This window comes from Pristiophorus japonicus, chromosome 10, assembly GCF_044704955.1.
Source record: "Pristiophorus japonicus isolate sPriJap1 chromosome 10, sPriJap1.hap1, whole genome shotgun sequence".
In the NCBI taxonomy this organism is placed as follows: Eukaryota; Metazoa; Chordata; class Chondrichthyes; family Pristiophoridae; genus Pristiophorus; species Pristiophorus japonicus.
This window is the reverse complement of record NC_091986.1, coordinates 60,313,706-60,336,634: the sequence shown is the minus strand read 5'-3', so window position 1 is coordinate 60,336,634 and position 22,929 is coordinate 60,313,706. Positions and strand designations below refer to the sequence as shown.

General features: G+C 46.1%; 1 protein-coding gene across 1 annotated transcript in view; it reads left to right on the top strand.

Moving 5' to 3' along the window:
• LOC139274593 (DNA (cytosine-5)-methyltransferase 3-like) overlaps positions 1-22,929 on the top strand; it is a gene marked incomplete at its 5' end in the record, with an annotated part of 131,400 nt that overhangs the window by 9,741 nt on the left and 98,730 nt on the right. The window contains 2 exons of the mRNA XM_070891273.1: positions 21,848-21,919; positions 22,016-22,060. Coding sequence (XP_070747374.1) covers positions 21,848-21,919; positions 22,016-22,060 — 117 coding nt within the window. The remainder of the gene's footprint in view (positions 1-21,847; positions 21,920-22,015; positions 22,061-22,929) is intronic.

Sequence of the window (22,929 nt, the reverse complement as noted above, 5' to 3'; positions counted from 1 at the left end):
AGCAGGGCCCGGGCCATTTGGGTGTTTGGTATAACCATATCCCTGTTTATCCACCCAACCCTGCACGCAATACTGCGGTTCCATCTGGTATTCCCTTGGGTCAGGTTTTGGTCCTTCCACCCGAGGCGGCTCTTCCTTTCTAGTCACGTATTCAGTCTTGACCCGGGTTGGGGGCGCACCTCCCCCCTCTCCTTTCTTTTCCTGCCAATAATATTTAACTGCCCTTTCCATCTGGGCTTTACTGTTATCTGCCCAATTCATATTATTTGTCCGGATAGCGTGAGCAATCGAATAGGGCAGACACTGAAGTAGGATCGCGCAGAATTGAGGTGAATTATCCCCTGCCCTGAAGGCATTATCTCCTGATTGACCTCCGTATATTTCAATAAATCTTTCCATGAATTCGTCGGCAGTTTCTTCTCGTTTGGGTTTAGTTTCTAACACTGCTGCCATACTGATGGGCTTCTGAAGGGTCTTGCTGAGAGCATTAAAGATAGCGTCTAGGCGATCCTGGGCATTATTAGGATGGGCAGTCACTAACTCATCATGGGTGGCTCGCCTCAAATTTTCTAAGAACCGGACATGTTCAGTCGGGCTCAGGGTCTGCTGCACTAAGGACCACAAGTCTCTTGATTCCGCATTATAAACTCCAATGGTGAGTCGGAGGCGATCTATAAACTTGACAGGTTCTCTCTTTCGATCTGGTATTGTAGCCAGGATAGCCATAATCTCATTCGGCTTCCATGGCACATATACATCTATGGTGGGGTGATCCGCAGCCTGTGCTGCATCCGGATTAGGCATGGGTCGAACTGGGAACTGCCTAGTTCCTACCCTAGTTTTCTGGATGGAAGTATTATTTCCTGAGGCCGTTTCTCTATCCGAAGAACACTCCGAGCCTGTAGAACTAATGCTGGAGCTTCGGCTATGACGAGTGGGTCGTTGCTGATGGCCCCGAGGTTCAGACTGAGAGCGGGACTGATGAGAGTGCCCGCGTCGCCTCTCCGGACTAGGGGTCGCTGTTTTCTGAATGATCAGGCTACGTCTTCTAGTCTTAGATCTGGTCCTACCGGCTACAGGGTCTGTGAACTGAGGACTTGAGTCATGGTAGGAGTCACTATCTGAAGAGGAAGAGTCCGTCTGGGCTTTTTGGTTCATTGGTGTGGGGTTACGGCTATCGTCACCTCCTACCGCCGGAGTGTAGGGTGGAGGTTGGCGGGAAGGGGACTGTGGTGAGGGGCCCGGGGCTACGGGAGGCACTGTTGGGGTTGGGCGCCGAGTCAGTGACCATTCATCAAATTCATCATCCTCGGTCAACGCAAAGTCAACCATTCGACTACGTAGTCTATCGGTACTCTTCTCAGAGGTCCCAGGGGAACTCTTAGTACGTTTCTCGTGCGCGCACTCTTTCTTTAAGACGTCCACAGTTTTAACATGTCCTCCTTCAGTCAAGGACAGCCCTAATTTAGTGGCGTTTTCCTGCCAGCTTGACAGAAGGGACTCATCTTTCAGCTTTTGACAGTACTGTCTCCATTTGGCTATTAAATCCTTATCCCTTTTTCCTCTCCCCTTTTTCCAAATTATTCCCTGTGCTTGTTTTACTACTTCCAAGCTTTTGGTGCCACCTAATGGCCATTGATCATCTCCTAATAATTTATTCAAAGTTCCAGATAACAGTCTAAATTGCCCAGCTCTTTCAGGGAATTCTTCACATAACTTCTGTAGCGGACTACCCGCATCCATAGTTTTATCGACCTGATTACCCATCCTCGTGTCGCCCCGCATCGGATCGGGGTCCTAATTAATCCGAATCGTCCCCACGCCGCCCCGTGGTAGTCTCAGTTTAGCTTACCCAGAGCCTAGGTGGACCAAGTGATAAACAAGATCGACACTGTACCTGGCATAAGTGCAATTTCAAATTTACACACTCCCACATCGCCCCGAGGCTTAATTCCCTGACCTCCGTGTTCCATTACACGGTTCGCGCGATTCTCGATCTCTCCGTGTCGCCGCACGGTTTTCCTATTTTAGCTTGCTCTAGTTTCCCGATTTAAATCCAATCAGTGCCTAGACGGGCCAAGTGATATACAAGGTCGACATCACACCTGACTTGGACACTTATTTCCTAAGTTTAGAAAGTGTTCGCCAGATTGATCTGGATCTCGTTCAGACACCACCTGAGAACCAGCGAGTGGCTAAACTTTCCTCAGACTTTTGAAACCGGAGGAAACTGGAGCAGCATTGAAATTATACTTACTCCAGTGGCCATTTTCCTCTCGTCTCGTCCAAGGCTAGTCTAGCTCTTAATTTGCAAGTTTTCAGCAGTCGTCCGTTGAGATCCCACTTCTGACACCAAATGTTGATACTGGATTCTTTTCCCTTCAATCTGTTTCAGCAAATTCACTGACACACAAACACTTTTAGTCTTAGAAACATAAGACCTTTATTAGAGATTATCCAGCCGGGACCTGTTAGGATAAAGGGAACACTCTCAATTTGAGCCTGTCCACCCCTCTCCTGACAAGTTCCGTAACAGTACAAAAGCTCAACACTTATACATTGTTACAGCAGAACACATTTGAGTGACACTCAGTTTGTACAATCATTGGTCGACTTCCCTCATAGCATACCCAATTGCAGGCTAACAACTCTTTGACATAGGGCGGGCCCTATGGATGTGTTTACAGTTTCGGTCTACAAGCATTTCCCTATTTTACGGCTGTTTATAGCAGCCCCTCGTCTGACTCATGTCTGACTTTTGCTTTTTCGCGTAACTCGTGTTTGACCACAACTCTGAGTAACCCCTTTTTGTGCTGACATTGTAGTTATCACAGCTTGACATCTTTGGTCAGCCATTTACCCATGATTCTTTCTAAAGGCCATTCTACACAAACTATTCTTCATAAACTATTCTCCTATTGCCTCTTCTCCTTCGATACACGTTCGCTGCCTTGCTATATACATTCTCATTCCCCCCTTTTATCATTCTATGAAAACCCTGGTGATAATTCCAGGAGTATCGCATTCAGCCGTTCGCATTCTTGTTTCTCATACTCCTCTTGATTCTCGAGTAAACTTTTAGTCTGTTGAACCAAATTCCGGGAGGTCGTGACTGTAAGAGTTTGCTCCAATTTCGCCATCATCACCTTACAACAGACATTAAAGCAGCCAATAATCAGACAACAAGTAACTATTATCACAATGAGAATGACTGCTCCATGCATTAAATAAGATCCCCAGGATCCTCCAAATAACCAATCCAACCAACCATCTCCTTTCTTTGGGCACTGCCTAAACTCATCCAGCTGCTTTTTTATGGCATCAATGGCTTGGGTGATATTGTATGATTCATCCGTGACATGTGTTATACATTTGTCCCCTAAAATTGTGCACACTCCTCCTTGTTGGGCCAGCTGATAATCCACGGCATAGCGGGTTTGCTGCGTATACAATCTTAGTTCAGACAGCTCTCGGTTAATGGCATCCAGTCCCTTAGACGTGCTATTTCCCAAAATGATCAATCCACAAATAAGGTAGTTCCTATTTTTGGCACTAATTACCCCTGCTGATCCCCCTACAGATAGGGCCCCGAGGAACCCGTAGCCGAGTGATGATCCTAGCGTGATAGGATCCTCCCAATCGGCACAGAATTCCTTGCTGATGGCCCGTGTTACTATCCTTCTCCGGGTATGCCCCCTTTTGGGGCATGGGACAGTGAGTGGTCCTATAGTTCCTACTGCAAAGGGAGCGGGAGGGTCGGTGTTGCTGTCTGGAAGGTGCCGTTGAGGAGGAACACGAATCCTTCCTTAGCTCTATAACACTTTACGTTGGTGTTGCTAACACTCGTGAACTGCTTATACCACCAATTGCTAGGTTCCCTTGAATTTGAGCCCGATCCTACCAATTGGTAAGCATCAAACGGGTATGCCCATGTTTCTGAGCTGACATGAGTTCCGTTACACTGACCGCAGATAACTTGCCTTCCTGCGGTCACATTCAGGCATCTTTGCTCGTTACAGGTACAGGTAAACTGGCCCCTACGCACTTGACAGTGCTGACGGGCACACTGCGTCTGCACACAGGTGGCGTTCCCGGGGACCAGGGCATATACACAACCCCACCCTTGTCCTGAGAAGCAAAGTGGGTAGCTTGCAATGTCTGAGCATACCGCTCCGTTCTTTCCTGGGGATCCTCTGCACTCAGGATTCATGGAGTCTATTAATTCCACACATCTTCCCGGTATACCCTTTCTATATTCGCCCGTTTGTCCCTCACAGGGTGCGTCCGAGGTATCCGCCGTATATAAGTCGCGGGGGGTCCACCCAGGGGTAGCCACGAATAGGGCCTCTACTGATTGGGCTAGTGGGTAACACACAGTTCGATTGCCATGCAATCGGGTATGGGTCTGATAAAATAAGTTCTCCTGTAGCCCTTCCAGTTCAGCTAGGATAGCACAAGTTAGCACAATTATACCTGCTAGCTTACACATGTTTAGATAATTTTAGACGATACTATACATTAGTTAACAATAAGATAAGGATAGCTCAGAAAACAGCTAAGTCTGCTTGTTCCTTTCTCCTGCCGTGTTCTTGGCATTTTTCTTTCTTCCTGCCCCAAGGATGTGGTTTATTCAGCTATGGAGGAGAGGAAGTCTGAAACAGAAACAAGGGTTAGGACGACGACCAGTGAGATAGGCTCATTATGAAGTAATAAGTTTACAGTGGTGCAGGTGAACCCAGGCACTTTTCCCTTCAACCTTAACTGCGGTGGGGATAGTGAGTAACACCTGAAAGGGCCCCTCCCATCGTGGCTCTAGTCCCTTTCGAATCCATTTCTTAATCAGGACATACTTCCCTGGTGCCACGAGGGACGATTCGGGTAACACTGGGAGGTCGAGGTGAGCCTCTCGAACCTGGTTGTGAGCTAGTCGCAGAGCCTGAGTCAGGGAAAGAACATAGGTGGTCATCAGTCGAGCTGGGATACCATATCTAGGAACAATTTCCCTCATTAACACCTTAACAACAGTTTGAGCCTTATTGTCCAGGGTAGGATAGGCTTCGATCCATTTACTAAACACATCTACTATTACTAACACATATTTGTAACACCGAACCCTTTGCAACTCAATGTAATCCAACTGTAAGGTCTCAAAGGGGCCTTCTGGTAGGGGCGTCTTACCCTGATCACAGGGGACTCCCTTCCTGGATTATGCTGTTGGCAAACAAGGCAACGACTACTGATGTTCTGGGCTAGCATCTGGAGTCTAGGGTGCCACCAAGTGGCCAAAAGCGTATCACTTGTTGTCCTTGCTCCACAATGAGTAGCAAAATGCATACATTCAATAACCCATAGAGCCAACTCGTCAGACATGCAAGTCTGTTCCGCGGGAGTGGTCCAGAGTTTAGAAACATTGTCATAAGTACATCCATAATCTTTCCATAACAGTTTATCTTTTTCAGGAGCGTCCTCCTGTGCTTTAATGACATCTTGGATGGTTGGCATTGGTTTTTCCGAGGCTAACTTATCCTTGGCAGGATTTTTAGTTTGACTCATCATTCTAGGCACCACCATTTGTTGTCCACAAGAGGACTTTTTAGCCTCTCTGTCAGCACAGCGGTTTCCTATGTCAACCGGAGAGTTTCCGGTAGTGTGGGCAGTGCACTTGACAATAGCAATACGTTTAGGGAGCATGAGGGCTTGCAACAAATTGGATACTAGTTGCCTATGAGATATCTCGTTTCCCTGTGAGGTCAGGAATCCCCTATTTTTCCATAACTGTCCGAAATCATGGGCTACCCCTAAGGCATACCTAGAGTCGGTATAGATATTGACTTTGAGGTCTTTGGCCAATATACAGGCTCGGGTGAGGGCGAATAGTTCAGCTTGTTGGGCAGAACAGGCGGTTTCAAAGGCGGCCGATTGCAAGACTTGATCCTTCTGGTTTACTATGGCGTATCCTGAGATTCGTTTACCTTCTGGATTAATAGAAGAGCTCCCGTCCACATATATATTACAGTCTGGGTCTTCCATTGGTACGTCAACTAAATCTTCCCTGACCGATGAGGCCTCCTGAATTCAAGATAAACAATCATGACTGGGTTCTTCCTCATCTTGGGGTGGCTCAGTAAGAAAACAGGCCGGATTAATGGTAGTACAGTGCCGAAAGGTCATCTTAGGATTATTCAGTAGGTAGATCTCATATCTGCTTTGCCTGGCCATTGTAAGGTGTTAAGTCTGCAGTTGGCCCAGGAGGGCAGCTACGGAGTGAGAGGTGTACACAACAATATCCTGCTGGAGGGTAATGTTGGCAGCGGATTGAAGGCTATTGTAGATGGCGGTTAATATTTGAGTACATACAGGGTGCCCCAAGGCAACGGGGTCTATTTTGGAAGAGTAGTAGGCAACAGGCCTATGCTTATCCCCGTGTTTCTGAGTTAAGACAGCGGTAGCACAGTCTTTCAAGATTGTACAATACAGTTGAAAGGGCCGGTCATAGAGGGGCCGGCCCAAAGCCGGAGCTTGCAGCAGAGCTGTTTTTAGTTCCTTAAAGGCTTGGATGTCTGCAGTTTTTACTTCAAAGCTGCCTTCCTTATTTGTATACGGGGTGAGGTGCTTAGTCATCAGGGCAACATTAGGGATCCAGGATCTACAGTAATTGATCATCCCCAACCACTGTCGCATCTGTTTAGCCGTGCTAGGGACTGGAAACTGGCAAATTGGTTCGTCATCTGGGGAGGTTCTCTGTACAATCAAGCTACGTAATCGGGGGACGGTTGGCCAAAGGAGTTGTTCTGGGAGAAGTTAGTGTAAGATCCCCGTGCTCTCCCCCCTTGCCCCCCTCCTCTTCCTCCTCTTCCTCTTTCGTGCCGACGGGAGGGACACTCTCTACTCCAATGTCCTTCTTGCCCACATTTAAAGCATCCATCTCGTCTTTCCCAGCCCCGACCTCTTCCCATACCAGGCCGGGGACAGTAGGGCGGTCCGTAATTAGCAGGGCCCGGGCCATTTGGGTGTTTGGTATAACCATATCCTTGTTTATCCACCCAACCCTGCACGCAATACTACGGTTCCATCTGGTATTCCCTTGGGTCGGGTTTTGGTCCTTCCACCCGAGGTGGCTCTTCCTTTCTAGTCACGTATTCAGTCTTGACCCGGGTTGGGGGCGCACCTCCCCCCTCTCCTTTCTTTTCCTGCCAATAATATTTAACTGCCCTTTCCATCTGGGCTTTACTGTTATCTGCCCAATTCATATTATTTGTCCGGATAGCGTGAGCATTCGAATAGGGCAGACACTGAAGTAGGATAGCGCAGAATTGAGGTGAATTATCCCCTGCCCTGAAGGCATTGTCTCCTGATTGACCTCCGTATATTTCAATAAATCTTTCCATGAATTCGTCGGCAGTTTCTTCTCGTTTGGGTTTAGTTTCTAACACTGCTGCCATACTGATGGGCTTCTGAAGGGTCTTGCTGAAAGCATTAAAGATAGCGTCTAGGCGATCCTGGGCATTATTAGGATGGGCAGTCACTAACTCATCATGGGTGGCTCGCCTCAAATTTTCTAAGAACCGGACATGTTCAGTCGGGCTCAGGGTCTGCTGCACTAAGGACCACAAGTCTCTTGATTCCGCATTATAAACTCCAATGGTGAGTCGGAGGCGATCTATAAACTTGACAGGTTCTCTCTTTCGATCTGGTATTGTAGCCAGGATAGCCATAATCTCATTCGGCTTCCATGGCACATATACATCTATGGTGGGGTGATCCGCAGCCTGTGCTGCATCCGGATTAGGCATGGGTCGAACTGGGAACTGCCTAGTTCCTACCCTAGTTTTCTGGATGGAAGTATTATTTCCTGAGGCCGTTTCTCTATCCGAAGAACACTCCGAGCCTGTAGAACTAATGCTGGAGCTTCGGCTATGACGAGTGGGTCGTTGCTGATGGCCCCGAGGTTCAGACTGAGAGCGGGACTGATGAGAGTGCCCGCGTCGCCTCTCCGGACTAGGGGTCGCTGTTTTCTGAATGATCAGGCTACGTCTTCTAGTCTTAGATCTGGTCCTACCGGCTACAGGGTCTGTGAACTGAGGACTTGAGTCATGGTAGGAGTCACTATCTGAAGAGGAAGAGTCCGTCTGGGCTTTTTGGTTCATTGGTGTGGGGTTACGGCTATCGTCACCTCCTACCGCCGGAGTGTAGGGTGGAGGTTGGCGGGAAGGGGACTGTGGTGAGGGGCCCGGGGCTACGGGAGGCACTGTTGGGGTTGGGCGCCGAGTCAGTGACCATTCATCAAATTCATCATCCTCGGTCAACGCAAAGTCAACCATTCGACTACGTAGTCTATCGGTACTCTTCTCAGAGGTCCCAGGGGAACTCTTAGTACGTTTCCCGTGCGCGCACTCTTTCTTTAAGACGTCCACAGTTTTAACATGTCCTCCTTCAGTCAAGGACAGCCCTAATTTAGTGGCGTTTTCCTGCCAGCTTGACAGAAGGGATTCATCTTTCAGCTTTTGACAGTACTGTCTCCATTTGGCTATTAAATCCTTATCCCTTTTTCCTCTCCCCTTTTTCCAAATTATTCCCTGTGCTTGTTTTACTACTTCCAAGCTTTTGGTGCCACCTAATGGCCATTGATCATCTCCTAATAATTTATTCAAAGTTCCAGATAACAGTCTAAATTGCCCAGCTCTTTCAGGGAATTCTTCACATAACTTCTGTAGCGGACTACCCGCATCCATAGTTTTATCGACCTGATTACCCATCCTCGCGTCGCCCCGCGTCGGATCGGGGTCCTAATTAATCCGAATCGTCCCCACGCCGCCCCGTGGTAGTCTCAGTTTAGCTTACCCAGAGCCTAGGTGGACCAAGTGATATACAAGATCGACACTGTACCTGGCGAAAGTACAATTTCAAATTTACACACTCCCACGTCGCCCCGAGGCTTAATTCCCTGACCTCCGTGTTCCCTTACACGGTTCGCGCGATTCTCGATCTCTCCGTGTCGCCGCACGGTTTTCCTATTTTAGCTTGCTCTAGTTTCCCGATTTAAATCCAATCAGTGCCTAGACGGGCCAAGTGATATACAAGGTCGACATCACACCTGACTTGGACACTTATTTCCTAAGTTTAGAAAGTGTTCGCCAGATTGATCTGGATCTCGTTCAGACACCACCTGAGAACCAGCGAGTGGCTAAACTTTCCTCAGACTTTTGAAACCGGAGGAAACTGGAGCAGCATTGAAATTATACTTACTCCAGTGGCCATTTTCCTCTCGTCTCGTCCAAGGCTAGTCTAGCTCTTAATTTGCAAGTTTTCAGCAGTCGTCCGTTGAGATCCCACTTCTGACACCAAATGTTGATACTGGATTCTTTTCCCTTCAATCTGTTTCAGCAAATTCACTGACACACAAACACTTTTAGTCTTAGAAACATAAGACCTTTATTAGAGATTATCCAGCCGGGACCTGTTAGGATAAAGGGAACACTCTCAATTTGAGCCTGTCCACCCCTCTCCTGACAAGTTCCGTAACAGTACAAAAGCTCAACACTTATACATTGTTACAGCAGAACACATTTGAGTGACACTCAGTTTGTACAATCATTGGTCGACTTCCCTCATAGCATACCCAATTGCAGGCTAACAACTCTTTGACATAGGGCGGGCCCTATGGATGTGTTTACAGTTTCGGTCTACAAGCATTTCCCTATTTTGCAGCTGTTTATAGCAGCCCCTCGTCTGACTCATGTCTGACTTTTGCTTTTTCGCGTAACTCGTGTTTGACCACAACTCTGAGTAACCCCTTTTTGTGCTGACATTGTAGTTATCACAGCTTGACATCTTTGGTCAGCCATTTACCCATGATTCTTTCTAAAAGCCATTCTACACAAACTATTCTTCATAAACTATTCTCCTATTGCCTCTTCTCCTTCGATACACGTTCGCTGCCTTCTATATACATTCTCACTACCTCCAGGCAGAACTCTTCCCCCTGATTAATCGCACCCAATGCAGGTGCTGTCTGCAAATCCCTTTTCAGATAAGTGAATACCTCCTGGAAATTGAGGTCCCACTCCCATTCGACTCCCTTGCGGAGGAGCCGAAGTAGAGGGGTTGCCATGGCTGCATAACCCTGCAGTAACCAGTGAGTCCCAGGAAAGACCTGACCCCCGATACGTTTTGGGGAGCCTGGGATCTCTTGTATTGCCTTATGCCTGGCTTCATCAATGGCCCTCTCACCCACTCTGATGGTCAGTCCGAGGAATTTCACCTCCTTCTGACCAACCTGTGCTTTCTTCGGGTTAACTTTAAAACCAGCCTCCCTTAATAGTTTTAGCAGCTCGTCCAGCAGTGGCCTGTGCTCCTCTCTATCCGAAGAGAAAAGGAGAATGTCGTCCACATACTGAATGAGCTGCTGGGGCTGGCTAAATTGTTTCAGAGCATTGTCCATGCTCTGGTGGAAAATGGAGGGACTGTTGTGAAAACCCTGGGGAAGACACGTCTAAGTATACTGTTGTCCTTTAAACGTAAAGGCAAACTTATATTGATCTTCCCAGCGGAGGGGGATTGACCATAACCCATTGGAACTATCCAGCACCGTGACATGGTCGCAGTCGCTGGGATATTTTCGATCAGGTCGGCGACAGCTGTGACTGTGGACACGCAAGTTGGGATGTTGTTGTTGAGGATCCAATAGTCCACAGTGGCTCTCCACGACTGGTTGGGTTTCTTGACCGGCCAGAGTGGGGAGTTCACGTGCATGGCAATCGTTCTCAACACTTCCTTTTATACGAAGGATCCCAGCGCCATTTCCAAGTCTGCCTCCGCTTCCCGGGTATTATGTATAACTTTCATGGTTATACATAACAAAATATATGGAATTATTTTGCCATATTTACAAATCAAGCTTAACCACATGTTTTCTGTTTCGAAGAGGATACTTTCGCTCTCGAACAGAACCTTCCAAACATGGTGTCGAACTTAGACTCATTCGAGGCTGATCTGAGGCAAGTTCTCCTCCAAGGGATGCCCTTGATTTACATTTGAACTCTCTATAACTTCAGACTGTTTGTCCGCCTAGCTCGGACTCAGACTTAAATTCTGACTTTCTCTTGGACTTGTTTCCAGTATATTTGATGTAGGATATGCTACTGCTACTTTACTTGTATCAAAACTATCTGATGAGTCAGAAATAATTGAATCATTCCAACCTTCAACTCCTTCCACGGCTGTAGGTAAAATATGATCAATGTGAATAAATTTATCCTGTCCATGATCAAACATCTTTACCAAATATGTGCGAGGACCACATATCTTCACCACTCTTCCTAGTAACCACTTTACCCATTTATGGTGATGGTTCTTCACTCTCACCTTCTGGTTTAATTTCACACTTCTCTCTTTTACTCTACCTCTATCATGATTCTCTTTCTGTCTTAATTGTTTCTCTTCTATGGACTGTGCCAAGTTTGGTTTTAACAACGTGAATCTGGTCCGTGGCTGTCATTTGAGAAACAACTCTGCTGGTGTTCTACCAATAGTTGTATGAGGAGTATTAGGACACGTAATTAGAAAATTAGCCAATTTGTGGTCCAATGACAACTGTCATTTCTTTGGATTTGGATCCAACATCTCTTTCATAAGGGCATGTTTTACAATTTGTACTCTGCGCTCTGCTGCACCATTTGAAGTAGGGTGGTACGGTGGAACCTTGGTATGTTACACACTATTTTTGCTCGTGACCTATGCAAATTCTTCTGAACAAAATTGTGGTCCGTTATCAGAAACAATTTCTTCTGGGAGGCTGTATGTAGAAAATAATCTTTGCAAATTGTCCAATGTTTTATTTGTTGTTATTTTCCACATTGGCAACACCTAGACCCACTTCGAATGGTTATCAATTACAATGAACAATTGTTGCCCTTTTCGGTCAGAAAAATGTAACCTTAGCCACACCCTGGGAAGCCATTTCCATGGCTGTAATGGTACTAATGGTGGTTTCTTGCTTACCGATTGACATGTCGTACACTGACTGATGATGTACTCTATATCTTTATCTAGACCTGGCCACCATAAATAACTGCGTGCAAAACTCTTGGTCAAGCACATTCCCAGGTTCTGGTCATGGACGTCTCCTAATAATTTGGACCTGAATTTATTTGGTATAACCACTCTTGCATCCCACATGATACAATCTTTATCGACTGATAATTCATTCCTACGAATGAAGAATGGATGAATATCTTTGTCTGTTACTTCGTTTGGCCAGCCATTTGCAATATAATCATACATCTTTGACATAACTGGGTCATGTCTGGTTGCTCTACCAATCTCTTCAGCTGTGATTGGCAATTCATCAATGTATGAAAAATAGAACACTTCTTTCCTATCGGGTCTAACTTATGATGGGGAAGGCAATCTAGGCATAGCATCAGCATTACTATAATCAGTTGATCGTCTGTATTCAACATATGTATATGCCGACAACATCAAAGCCCATTTGGGCTGCAGCTAATGTTGGAACTGGGAACTTTGGATGGAGGATTGCTGTCAGAGGCTTATGATCCATAACAATGGTAAACTTATGACCATGCAAGTATTTGTGGAACTTTTTGACCCCAAAAGTTAATGCTAATGTTTCTCTTTTGATGTGTGCCTAATTACGCTCACTTGTAAGAATTCGGCAAAAACAGACTTTTTGACATTGTTTGGACACATTTTCTGTTACTGCAGAGAAGCATCCAGCACTGACTTAGGGCAGTTCCAAACATGTTTAATTTGAATACACATCAGCTGGGTGGGAATGAATCAATGGCTGAAAGCAGGGACATCATGGTTGATTGGCGCCTTTTATCATGGAATGGGAACCCATAAGTGAGACATTAATCAAAGTGGCCAGTGTTCCGGCCATCGAAAGACAAAGGAAAGCTATTTGATCACAGACTAGTCAGAACCAGATCCACAGGAAGAGGCCCAGTTGACAAAGGAACAGGTCAAAGACTTGATTTTGCTTTTCAGTTGGACTGCCTCGGGCGAACCAACAGTTGAAATTTTGGCGCAAGAAGAAGCTTTTTGCAAGTGTAAGAGATGGCAGTTGCAGCCACCTCTCTCTCTCCCCTCTTCTATGCCTGCTTGCTTTGTTCAACGCACAAGGACAGAGCACTCCATCTGGGATGGAGAGAAGAAACACCATCCACAAGCAAAGAGAGCCTTACTACTTCGACTGGGAAGCAGACCTTGAGACTGGACTTGAATACCACACATTGGTATGGACCCAGAAGATACGCCTCATCGGGAGAAGCAGCGAGTAAGCCAGAGGGGTAATAGTGAGGATTTATCTCAGCCCACACATCTTTCAGACCATCGGATAGTGTGAAAGGGTGTTGTGTGTCCCAACCAAGCCTTAGGGGTTAGTGTGGAGTTTAGGGAAAGAATCGTACGCGTACGCACATTCTGTTGGACAGATTTCAGTGGTACACTTTTGAATCCGGGCAGGGGTGTTTTAGACATGGGTACTTCGCGTTAGGGGCCTGTTTAGACAGGCCAGACTGTGTGTTATACTGTGTTTGTTTGTTTTACACAACCAGGGTGTGTTTTTACTGGGTGCAGGTGTGTGCTTTAACTTGAATGAAAGCATTGTGATGGTTGAGACCGAAAAGATCTGTCTATGACTGTATATTATTTTTCACGACTACAATTCCGGTGTCTAGAACTGTTGTAAAGGGGGTGATTCGAAACCACCAAGGGCAAAACCACTTACATACTGGCACTGAGAATGCATGAAGCAAAAGCAATTGGTCTCTCCTCCCCACTGTGTAGTACATGAGAGATCACTGCCCCAACTCCATATGGAGAGGCATTACATGCTAGCTTGATCTCCTTAGATACGTCATAGTGAACTTACATGGTGCTCTCTACCAATTGACTTTTACACTCCTTGAATGCTGTGTCATATTCTTCTGACCACTTCCAATGGACCTGTTTTTTCAATAGTTCATTCAGTGAATGTAACACTGTAGCCAAATTTTGTAGGAACTTCCCATAATAGTTCAAAAGACCCAAAAATGATCGAAGTTCAGTGACATTCTTGGGAGTGGGTGCATTTCTGATTGCATCCAGCTTTCCCTTGGTTGGATGTAAACCATCTTTGTCTGCCCTGTACCTTAAGTACTCCATTGAGTTTTGAAATACTCACATTTGCGAGCAGTCACTTGTACTCTCTGCTTCTCTAGCCGTTTGAGGACTTCATTCAATATGTTATTTGCCTATTAGAATTTGCTGAAATTAGTATGTCATCTTCAATACCTTGCAAAATCTGGTTCATCACCCCTTGGAATATGGCAGGGGTGGAAGATATTCCAAATGATAGCCTATTAAATTGATATAGACCTAGATGAGTATTTATAGTCAAGCATGACTTGGACTCCTCATCTAGGCATTCGTAAGATCTAATTTTGAGAAAATCTGACCACCTGTCAGTGTTGTGAACAAATCTTTTACATTCGGCAATGTATTGGGGACATTACCCTCTACAACCTGGTTTACGGTTACATTATAATCACCACACAACCTTACCTTACCATCTGACTTAGGAACAACAACAATGGGTGTAGCCCAATTACATAGATCTATCTTAAAAATAATGTTCTCAGTCTCTAGTCTTTTGAGTTCTTGCTCAACATTCTCCTTGAGTGCATATGGTACGGGACGTGGCTTGTAGTAAACTGGTCTAGCGGCCTTCTGTACCCTGACACTCGCCTTGAAGCCTTGGATCGGACTGCCTATTTCACAGAACAACTTCGGATATTTCTGGATGACATCATCCTTTGATGCAAATCTCATTTCAACACGAAAAATCTCACTTCAATCCAGCTTCAGTGATCCCAACCAATTTCTTCCGAGTAAGGCAGGCAGAGTGGCAAGCTCTGAAATTGATCCTTGCATTTCACCGGTATGGTGATACAACCTCGCAGCTCTATCTTGGATTTCTCCCATGGGAAATCAGGCAATTTGTCGAGGTATAGCAATTCCGGTACTACACTCACGGATGCACCAGTGTCGATTTCCATGTTCCTGCAACATCTACATGGATGATGATACTTTTTGAATCGTTGTTAGATATCCTCGTGCTCCTGATGATGTGTAGCTCTAAAAGCTCCTCGTCCTGTTGTTTTTCTTCCATGCTATGTACTCTCTGGGAATTTCTACTTATAGCTTTGAAAGTTGGTTTACTCTTCAGTGGGCAAGCTTTCGCAAGATGCCCAGTTTTCCTGCAGAAGAAACACTCTGCCTTCACATATGGACAACTTTGAACAATGTGTTGTCCCAGGCACCGATAGCATGACTTCAATGCTCTGTTACCATTGCCAGTTGCTGAGACCTTGAGGCCCAACTGCCTTTTACTTTTAACCTGCAGGCAATTCACCTCGGTTGTCTGACGACTGGAAATATTACGAAATTCTCGGGAATATTGGTCGGCCATGTCCATTGATATAGCTGTGACACGCTAAATCAAAAGTCAAGTTAGGAGTTGTCAACAACTTTCTTCTGATCGCATCATTTTTCATCCTACAAACAAAGCGATCACGTAATGCTCGGTCCTGAGTGTTTTGAAATTACAGTGAATAGCTAGCTTTTTTAATGCTACCATGTACTCACTGATATTTTCTTCGGTTAACTGATTTTGTATTCCGAAACGATAACTTTCAGCAATTTCCAGGGGCTCAGGACTGTAGTGTTGTTTTAACTTAGTTAAAATCTGCTAAAGTGATGTATCCTTTTTCAGGGTTTCAAACACCTCGGGCCCTGCTTCAGTTAAGAAAAAAGCACGTTTTCTTTCCAGCACCACCCAGTTATGGTTTTCAGTATTGGGGACTTTGATGATACTATTTGCAGTGAAAAGCATTTCTAGCCACTCCACATACGCTCTGAAACTTTCACGGTCGTGTTGAAACTCCCCCAAACGCCCTTTTATTCCCATAGGCATTGCCATCTGGACTCTGGCAGTGCCGCATTAGTCCATTGAGTGGAGCTATATATATTACACCGGGAAAAACTGTTTCTGAGGCCATGACATAGGATCCCCATCCACCCAAATCTCTACTCCAGTCACCCGTCCACAATCATGTTTGTGAGTGGCGAATGCTGCGAGGTTATTCCTCATGTCCATCTGGTACTGGGCTGGGGTAGTATTGACCAACTGTTCCAGGTCGTAACTCCCCTTGGGTTTCATGGTGCACACACTACCCCTGCCCCCCTTGTCCCTGGGAATAACTACCACCTCTTCCACCTTGTCTGATCCTACTGCCCCCCATAGGCAGCGATTCCTCATGTTTACAATGATCCTGTGTGCTAACCTAAAATCGGACCCGATGAATCCCCACCCAGGTTGCTCCCATTTCATTAACACACACTCCCACGTGGTGGTGAGGGATCCTAATTCTATCTTCAGGGGTTTGGACTTCACTCCCGCCTATTCGCTCTCTGTGAACCCTATTAAACTAAATGGGACCTTGTCAGACCAGGACGAGTTAGTTGGGCCCTTTGGATGGACCACCGTGCTTGAAGCTCCAGTGTCCACCAAATACTTCCCCCTGTACCGTCTCGACCCCCATCTTCACACAGGGCCTGCCCCACTCATCGTAGAGGAGTGGACACAGATACTGAGGGTGGGCACGTTCTAGTCAGGATGAGGGAGGGCACACGGGCTCAGTCAGCATAACGCTGCTTATGGCAGCGTCTAGCATCCCTCTGTCTTTCCCTAGCACCATGCAGAGGGCTGCCACCAGGACCTCGAAGGGTTCCTCAATCGCCCTTTTCACCTCGGTGGGCTGGCGTTTCCTCCCAGGAGGTCCTCCTTGGCCGGGTCCCATTTTCTGGAGAGGGCAGTCCTGTCTCCAGTGCTCCATTTCTCCACACCTAAAACAAGTATTACACTCGTCAGTGTGGGGCCCCTCCTGATGCCATTCCCTCCTATCCCCTTTACTGGCCTTAATCACGTGGATTACTTTTGGTCTCTTCTCCGCAGCTGGTCTTAAAGGCCAGTCCTAACTTACGGAGCACGCCTGCCTCCATGTTTGCGGGGTCCTTGGCTTTAACCCGTGGCAAGCTGTTCGCGATTAGGGTCCTGAGCCAGTGATTTCTGAGGGCTCCAATCAGTGGCACACGATTTGACGCCCCTCCAGTTGCCCTTGCGTAACTGGCCATAGCCTGTCACCAAAGGCAACTGGTGCCTTGCTGGCCAACTGTAGGGTCCGCTCTACCTGTGAGAATGGATTATCCTGGGTATGTCCCATCGCTCTCAGGATTGCCTCCTTTAACCCCCCTATGGTGCCTCATCCAGCTTTCATGTCTGTGGACAAGTTCTGATATAGTTTCGCATCCAGGGAAAACAGTATCAGCCTGTGGGTCTTGTCATCGTTGCACCCATTAATCCCCCCTACTTGCTCGATTTCCGTGAAGTGAACCAAGGGATCCCCATCCTGTTTTAACTTTGGTAGCTCAGCTACCATGGTCTGTAACTGAGGGGTGGTGAATGGGACCACGTAATCATTATGTAACGGTCCTTGGTCGTCGTTTGGTGCGGGTGGGCTGTACCTCTGTTGCCGCAGAGGACACATTGGTCTCGGTTGCAACTCTGGTGCCATTGGGACTCCCCTAACCTGAGCTTCCTCCTCCTGTACCGGTGGAGGTTCCTGCCCTTCCCATTCAACCCGCCGTTTGCCCAGCGCTATAAGGCAGTCCATGCCTCGGGCTCCTGACAAAGCTTGGGTTAAGTTCTTAATTCTTTGCTCGCCGGGACCATGGGCACAATCCTCGTAGCTACGACTCCTAGCTGCCCTGTAAGTGGCCTTAATGTTCCTTAACTGGCTTTCTAGCTCTTCAGCTTTCGCTGCTAACCTGGCGTTTTCTTCTCTTAACACATGCTCATTGCACTTGGCTTCCGTGACCTGGCATCGGAGGTACTCCCCAACATTACGGGAAGATTCATTCAATGCTCGCCTCTCCTGCCTCTCCTCATACAAGTCCTCCACTAACCTTTTACCCACTATCTCTCTAGTGTCAGACTGCTCTTCTGACACTTTCAGCCCCACTTTGAGTCATTCGACCTCATGCCGGAGCAGTCGGACTTGGCTTTGTAGGCACAAGAGCCAAACTGCCTTTTCCTTTGACACTTATGCTTTACACTCCCTGAGCACTCTGCAGCCCTATCCTGAGGGTGGTCAGAATGAACCATGTCCAGCACCCATTGCTGGGCCACATTAATCTTTGTAAAAATGTTTGGGGCTATCCTATCCTCCATAACCGGATCTTTTACTTTCCACACTGGTCATTCTCACAGATATATCCGTAACCTTTTCGGTCCCTTCGTGGTTGCCAGATCTGTAAGTGGTCAGTCTACAGTTATTTCCGAATGGTTTTGAGGCCTCGCCGTAGGGTCCAAATTCATAAGGGTTTTTAACTTGGCAGTGACCGGTGCCAAATCGGTCCTGCCTTGCTTGCTGCGCTACGGGTTGGTTTTCCGCAGAGACCGGTGCCAATAGGTCTCTCACAGTTATCCAATCTGCTGTTTATGATTTAACACCCGCTTATTGCAAGCACACCAACCCTGTCCTTATGCTCGGGCGAAAAGAGTTACAACGATTGTCTTGTAGTGAGACATGGACCAATGTTTCAAGTTCAAAATCACAAAAGGTTTATTACAACAGATCAACACCTCCACTCCACTTGCCAGATGCTTGTGAAGTAGAACCACACAGTGCAGTAATACCCAGTAAAATAGTGCACTTTCCTTGTTAGCCTTACAACAGACCAACCCTTCCCATGGACCGACCTACCTCTAAACCCCACTCTGGTTTGGTTAGGGCACACTGACACCTCCTCACACACTTACATAGATCGGTTGGTGAGCGTGCAACTATTGAGTTCTCACCCAATCCACCCTTCCTTGCTCGCTGGTCCTTCCTCAGCGGTTCGATTCCACGGCTCCGTGCTTGACTGAAGCATGCGAGATCCAGGTTGAAGTTGAAGTCCAGTGGGTTGGAGAATATAAGAACATAAGAAATAGGAGCAGGAGTAGGCCATACGGCCCCTTGAGCCTGCTCCGCCATTCAACACGATCATGGCTGATTCGATCATGGACTCAGGTCCAATTCCCTGCCCGCTCTCCTTATTCCTTTATCGTTTAAGAAACTATCTATTTCTGTCTTTAATTTATTCAATGTCCCAGCTTCCACAGCTCTCTGAGGCAGCGAATTCCACAGATCCACAACCCACTGAGAGAAGAAATTTCTCCTCCTCTCAGTTTTAAATGGGCGGCCCCTTGTTCTAAGATTATGCCTTCTCGTTCTAGTCTCCCCTATCCTCTTTGCATCCACCTTATCAAGTCCCCTCATAATCTTATACATTTCGATAAGAACACCTCTCATTCTTCTGAATTCCAATGAATAGAAGCCCAACCTACTCAACCTTTCCTCATAAGTCAACTACCTCATCTCCAGAATCAACCTAGTGAACCTTCTCTGAACTGCCTCCAAAGCAAGTATATCCTTTCGTAAATATGGAAACCAAAACTGCACGCAGTATTCCAGGTGTGGCCTCACCAATACCCTGTACAACTGTAGCAAGACTTCCCTGCTTTTATACTCCATCCCCTTTGCCAAGATTCCATTGGCCTTCCTGATTACTTGCTGTACCTGCATACTAACCGTTTGTGTTTCATGCATAAGTACCCCCAGGTCCCGCTGTACTGCAGCACTTTGCAATCTTTCTCCATTTAAATAATAACTTGCTCTTTGATTTTTTTCTGCCAAAGTGCATGACCTCACACTTTCCAACATTATACTCCATCTGCCAAATTTTTGCCCACTCACTTAGCCTGACTATGTCCTTTTGCAGATTTACCTTTTATGTTAATTGCCATTCTATTCTCATACCCTCTTTTTGCCCCTGTGTGCATGAGTGTGTGTGCGACTGAATGTGTGAATGAATGTGTGTGTGTGTGTGTGCACATGTGTGAGAATGTGATACTGAGTGAGTCATTGAGTGAGGGGAGGAAGATTAATGAGAAGCGGATGGTACTAGCCCTGACTTTCGCGAAGCCCTTCAGCCTTCCCATGGCCCATTCTATATTCTCTGGCAAACCAAGTTTATTAGCGCAATGGTCCAGACGAGATGCGGAAGTGGTGAAGTCACTTTTCCAAATGGACATGAGTTCAGTAGCATCGTGTGCCCTGCATCACTGCAGATATGCAAAACATGCGTTCTGAGGGTATAACGTGCGTGAAAAGGGTGCGAGGAATACTGCATATGGTTTTGGTTTCCATATTTACAAAAGGATATACCTGCTTTGGAGGCAGTTCAGAGAAGGTTCACAAGGTTGATTCCGGGGATGAGGGGGTTGACTTATGAGGAAAGGTTGAATAGGTTGGGCCTCTAATCATTGGAATTCAGAAGAATTAGAGGTGATCTTATCGAAATGTATAAGATTATGAGGGGGCTTGACAAGGTGGATGCAGAGAGGATGTTTCCGCTGATAGGAGACTAGAACTAGAGGGCATAATCTTAGAATAATGGGCCGCCCATTTAAAACTGAGATGAGGAGAAATTTCTTCTCTCAGAGGGTTGTAAATCTGTGGAATTTGCTGCCTCAGAAAGTTGTGGAAGCTGAGACATTGAATACATTTAAGACAGAAATAAACGATAAGGAAATAAGGGGTTATGGGGAGCTGGCAGGGAAGTGGACCTGAGTCCATGATCAGATCAGCTATGATCGTATTAAATGGCGGAGCAGGCTCAAGGGTCCATATGGCCTTCTCCTGCTCCTATTTCTTATGTTTTTATGTTAAACGGTTCGTGAGCTTGATGCTTTGCCCATCTATCTGCTATAGTGCAGTGCTGATGAGCCTCACCTTACCAGGCTTCTTCAGGATATCGATTTATGACCATATCTACTTCCAGGACCTTTGGATAGTTGACATCACATCGATTCTCCATCAGTGCTACATTGAAGTGTCAGCCGAGATTATGTGCTCATGTTTCGGACTCAAGTGAGAGTCCAGGCTGACATCTGGCAGTTTGAATTGAGTCTCGAGACTCATACATAACTTTTATTTTAGAAAATGCAGAATTCATTTAAACCTATGACATAAAGCAACTGGTCTAAGCATGTACCTGCACTGAAGCAGGAACGAGTCTGAAAGACAATTAATCTTTATACTCACTTTTGGTCTGGCTCTTGAAATTCTACCACAGTATTCAGCTGTAAAATTTGGACGCTGCTGTTAATGTTTAATTTTATTGATCATCACGATTTTATTTAACAGCATTTGTGGCAATGTTAAAGTATGTTCATAAAAGTAAATTCTCCCTACTGTTTCCTGCTGAAACTTAGAGCTGCGGGTGGGGTTCCTGTCCAACAGGTGACGACATATGCTGTCTGACTCGGGATAAAGTTAGGAGCCGGAGCCAGAGTCGCTAAACTGGACCAAACGAGGCCAGTGAGTGAATACTGAAATTATTTAAATGCTCCAGTAATAACCTTTGTGGGTACTTTTCAAATGATATAACTCAGCTGGCAGCGATTAGAAAAACATAAAAATGCACGTTTTAAATTAATGTTATTTTTGGTGTATTGATAAGTAGAACATTCACCCACTGATTCCAGCAGATTATCATCGGTAAGTCAGTCACGACCCAGCGCTTCCCTTCCTGTCTGTGGTTGGGTAGATTTCATTCTGATTCTAAGGCTGCTTAAACCAATTAATTGGGTATGAGTTAACTTACTGGGTCGTGTTTTCGTGCTGCAATATGCTGGTTACTTTTATTTAACATTAAATTTCAATTTGCTCATTTGCAGTGGAGCTGCTGTCTTTAGTGAGGAATGTGGTAATTCAAGGAGAACTCGTGCGTCAAGACTCCTGGGGCAAAGGTAAGCAGAACAGATCTGCTGCTCCCACTTCCAGTGCTGTTTCTATTTTAACCAGCTGAACTGCCTGCTAATTGAAGCACTTCATCTTACTTTCAGATCAGATCGCGTTGGAGATCAAGAATAATAAAAGGCGCATAGAAGGTAGGCCCACCTTTAGACTAGTATTTTACTGGAAGCTGCATCAACCTGCTGAAATTGCTCCTCACTGTATTACTGTATTTGTAGATATGTAAAAAGATTCATTCTTGGGATGTGGGCATCACTGACAAGGCCAGCATTTATTGTCCATGCTTAGTTGCTCTATTTGCAGTTTGAATCAGGCATGAAGGACCAAACTGACTCCAAAGAGCAGCAGAGTGAGACTTCCTCCTGCGGGAGATTCACTCTGGTGTCAGGTGAGGCTTGGCCCAATCACTGCAACATCAGTGTGAAGTGAAATAGTTCTGCATTGACACTACAATTGTAATGTGAAGGCAACTTTAATCAACGTAAATCTGTCAACATTGATTCGTTTGGAGGTTCTCACTTTGTTATTGGTCACTGACAAGTTCACATCAGGGACAAACACCCCTCACACCCTACTCTGATACATGCATTAATGGTAACATCCTTGGTTAGAACCAGATGGGGACTTATTCATGGAATTCCCCCATAAAAATGACACAAATTTTAGCTCTGGCTTTCACTGAAGTCACAGAGCTCACCTCTGGCTCCCCCTGCCCCCAATCTAGGGTTGGCTGAAAGGAGAAAATATGTTGGAGAGGCATCCATTAATTTTGATGTATGGCGGGTCCTCTCACCTATGGCACCATCTGGAGGATGCTGGTATCTGATAACCTATAAAGATGAAAGTACTAGCACGCTGCTGGTGTCACGAAGGTCACGTAAGTTCAGTGAAGATCACATTGCAAAGAAAGAAAAAGAAGAAAGAACTTGTATTTTGGCTTTTAGGTTTTCAGGACGTCCCAAAGCACTTCATATTCAGTGAAGTAATTTTTGAAGTGTTGTCA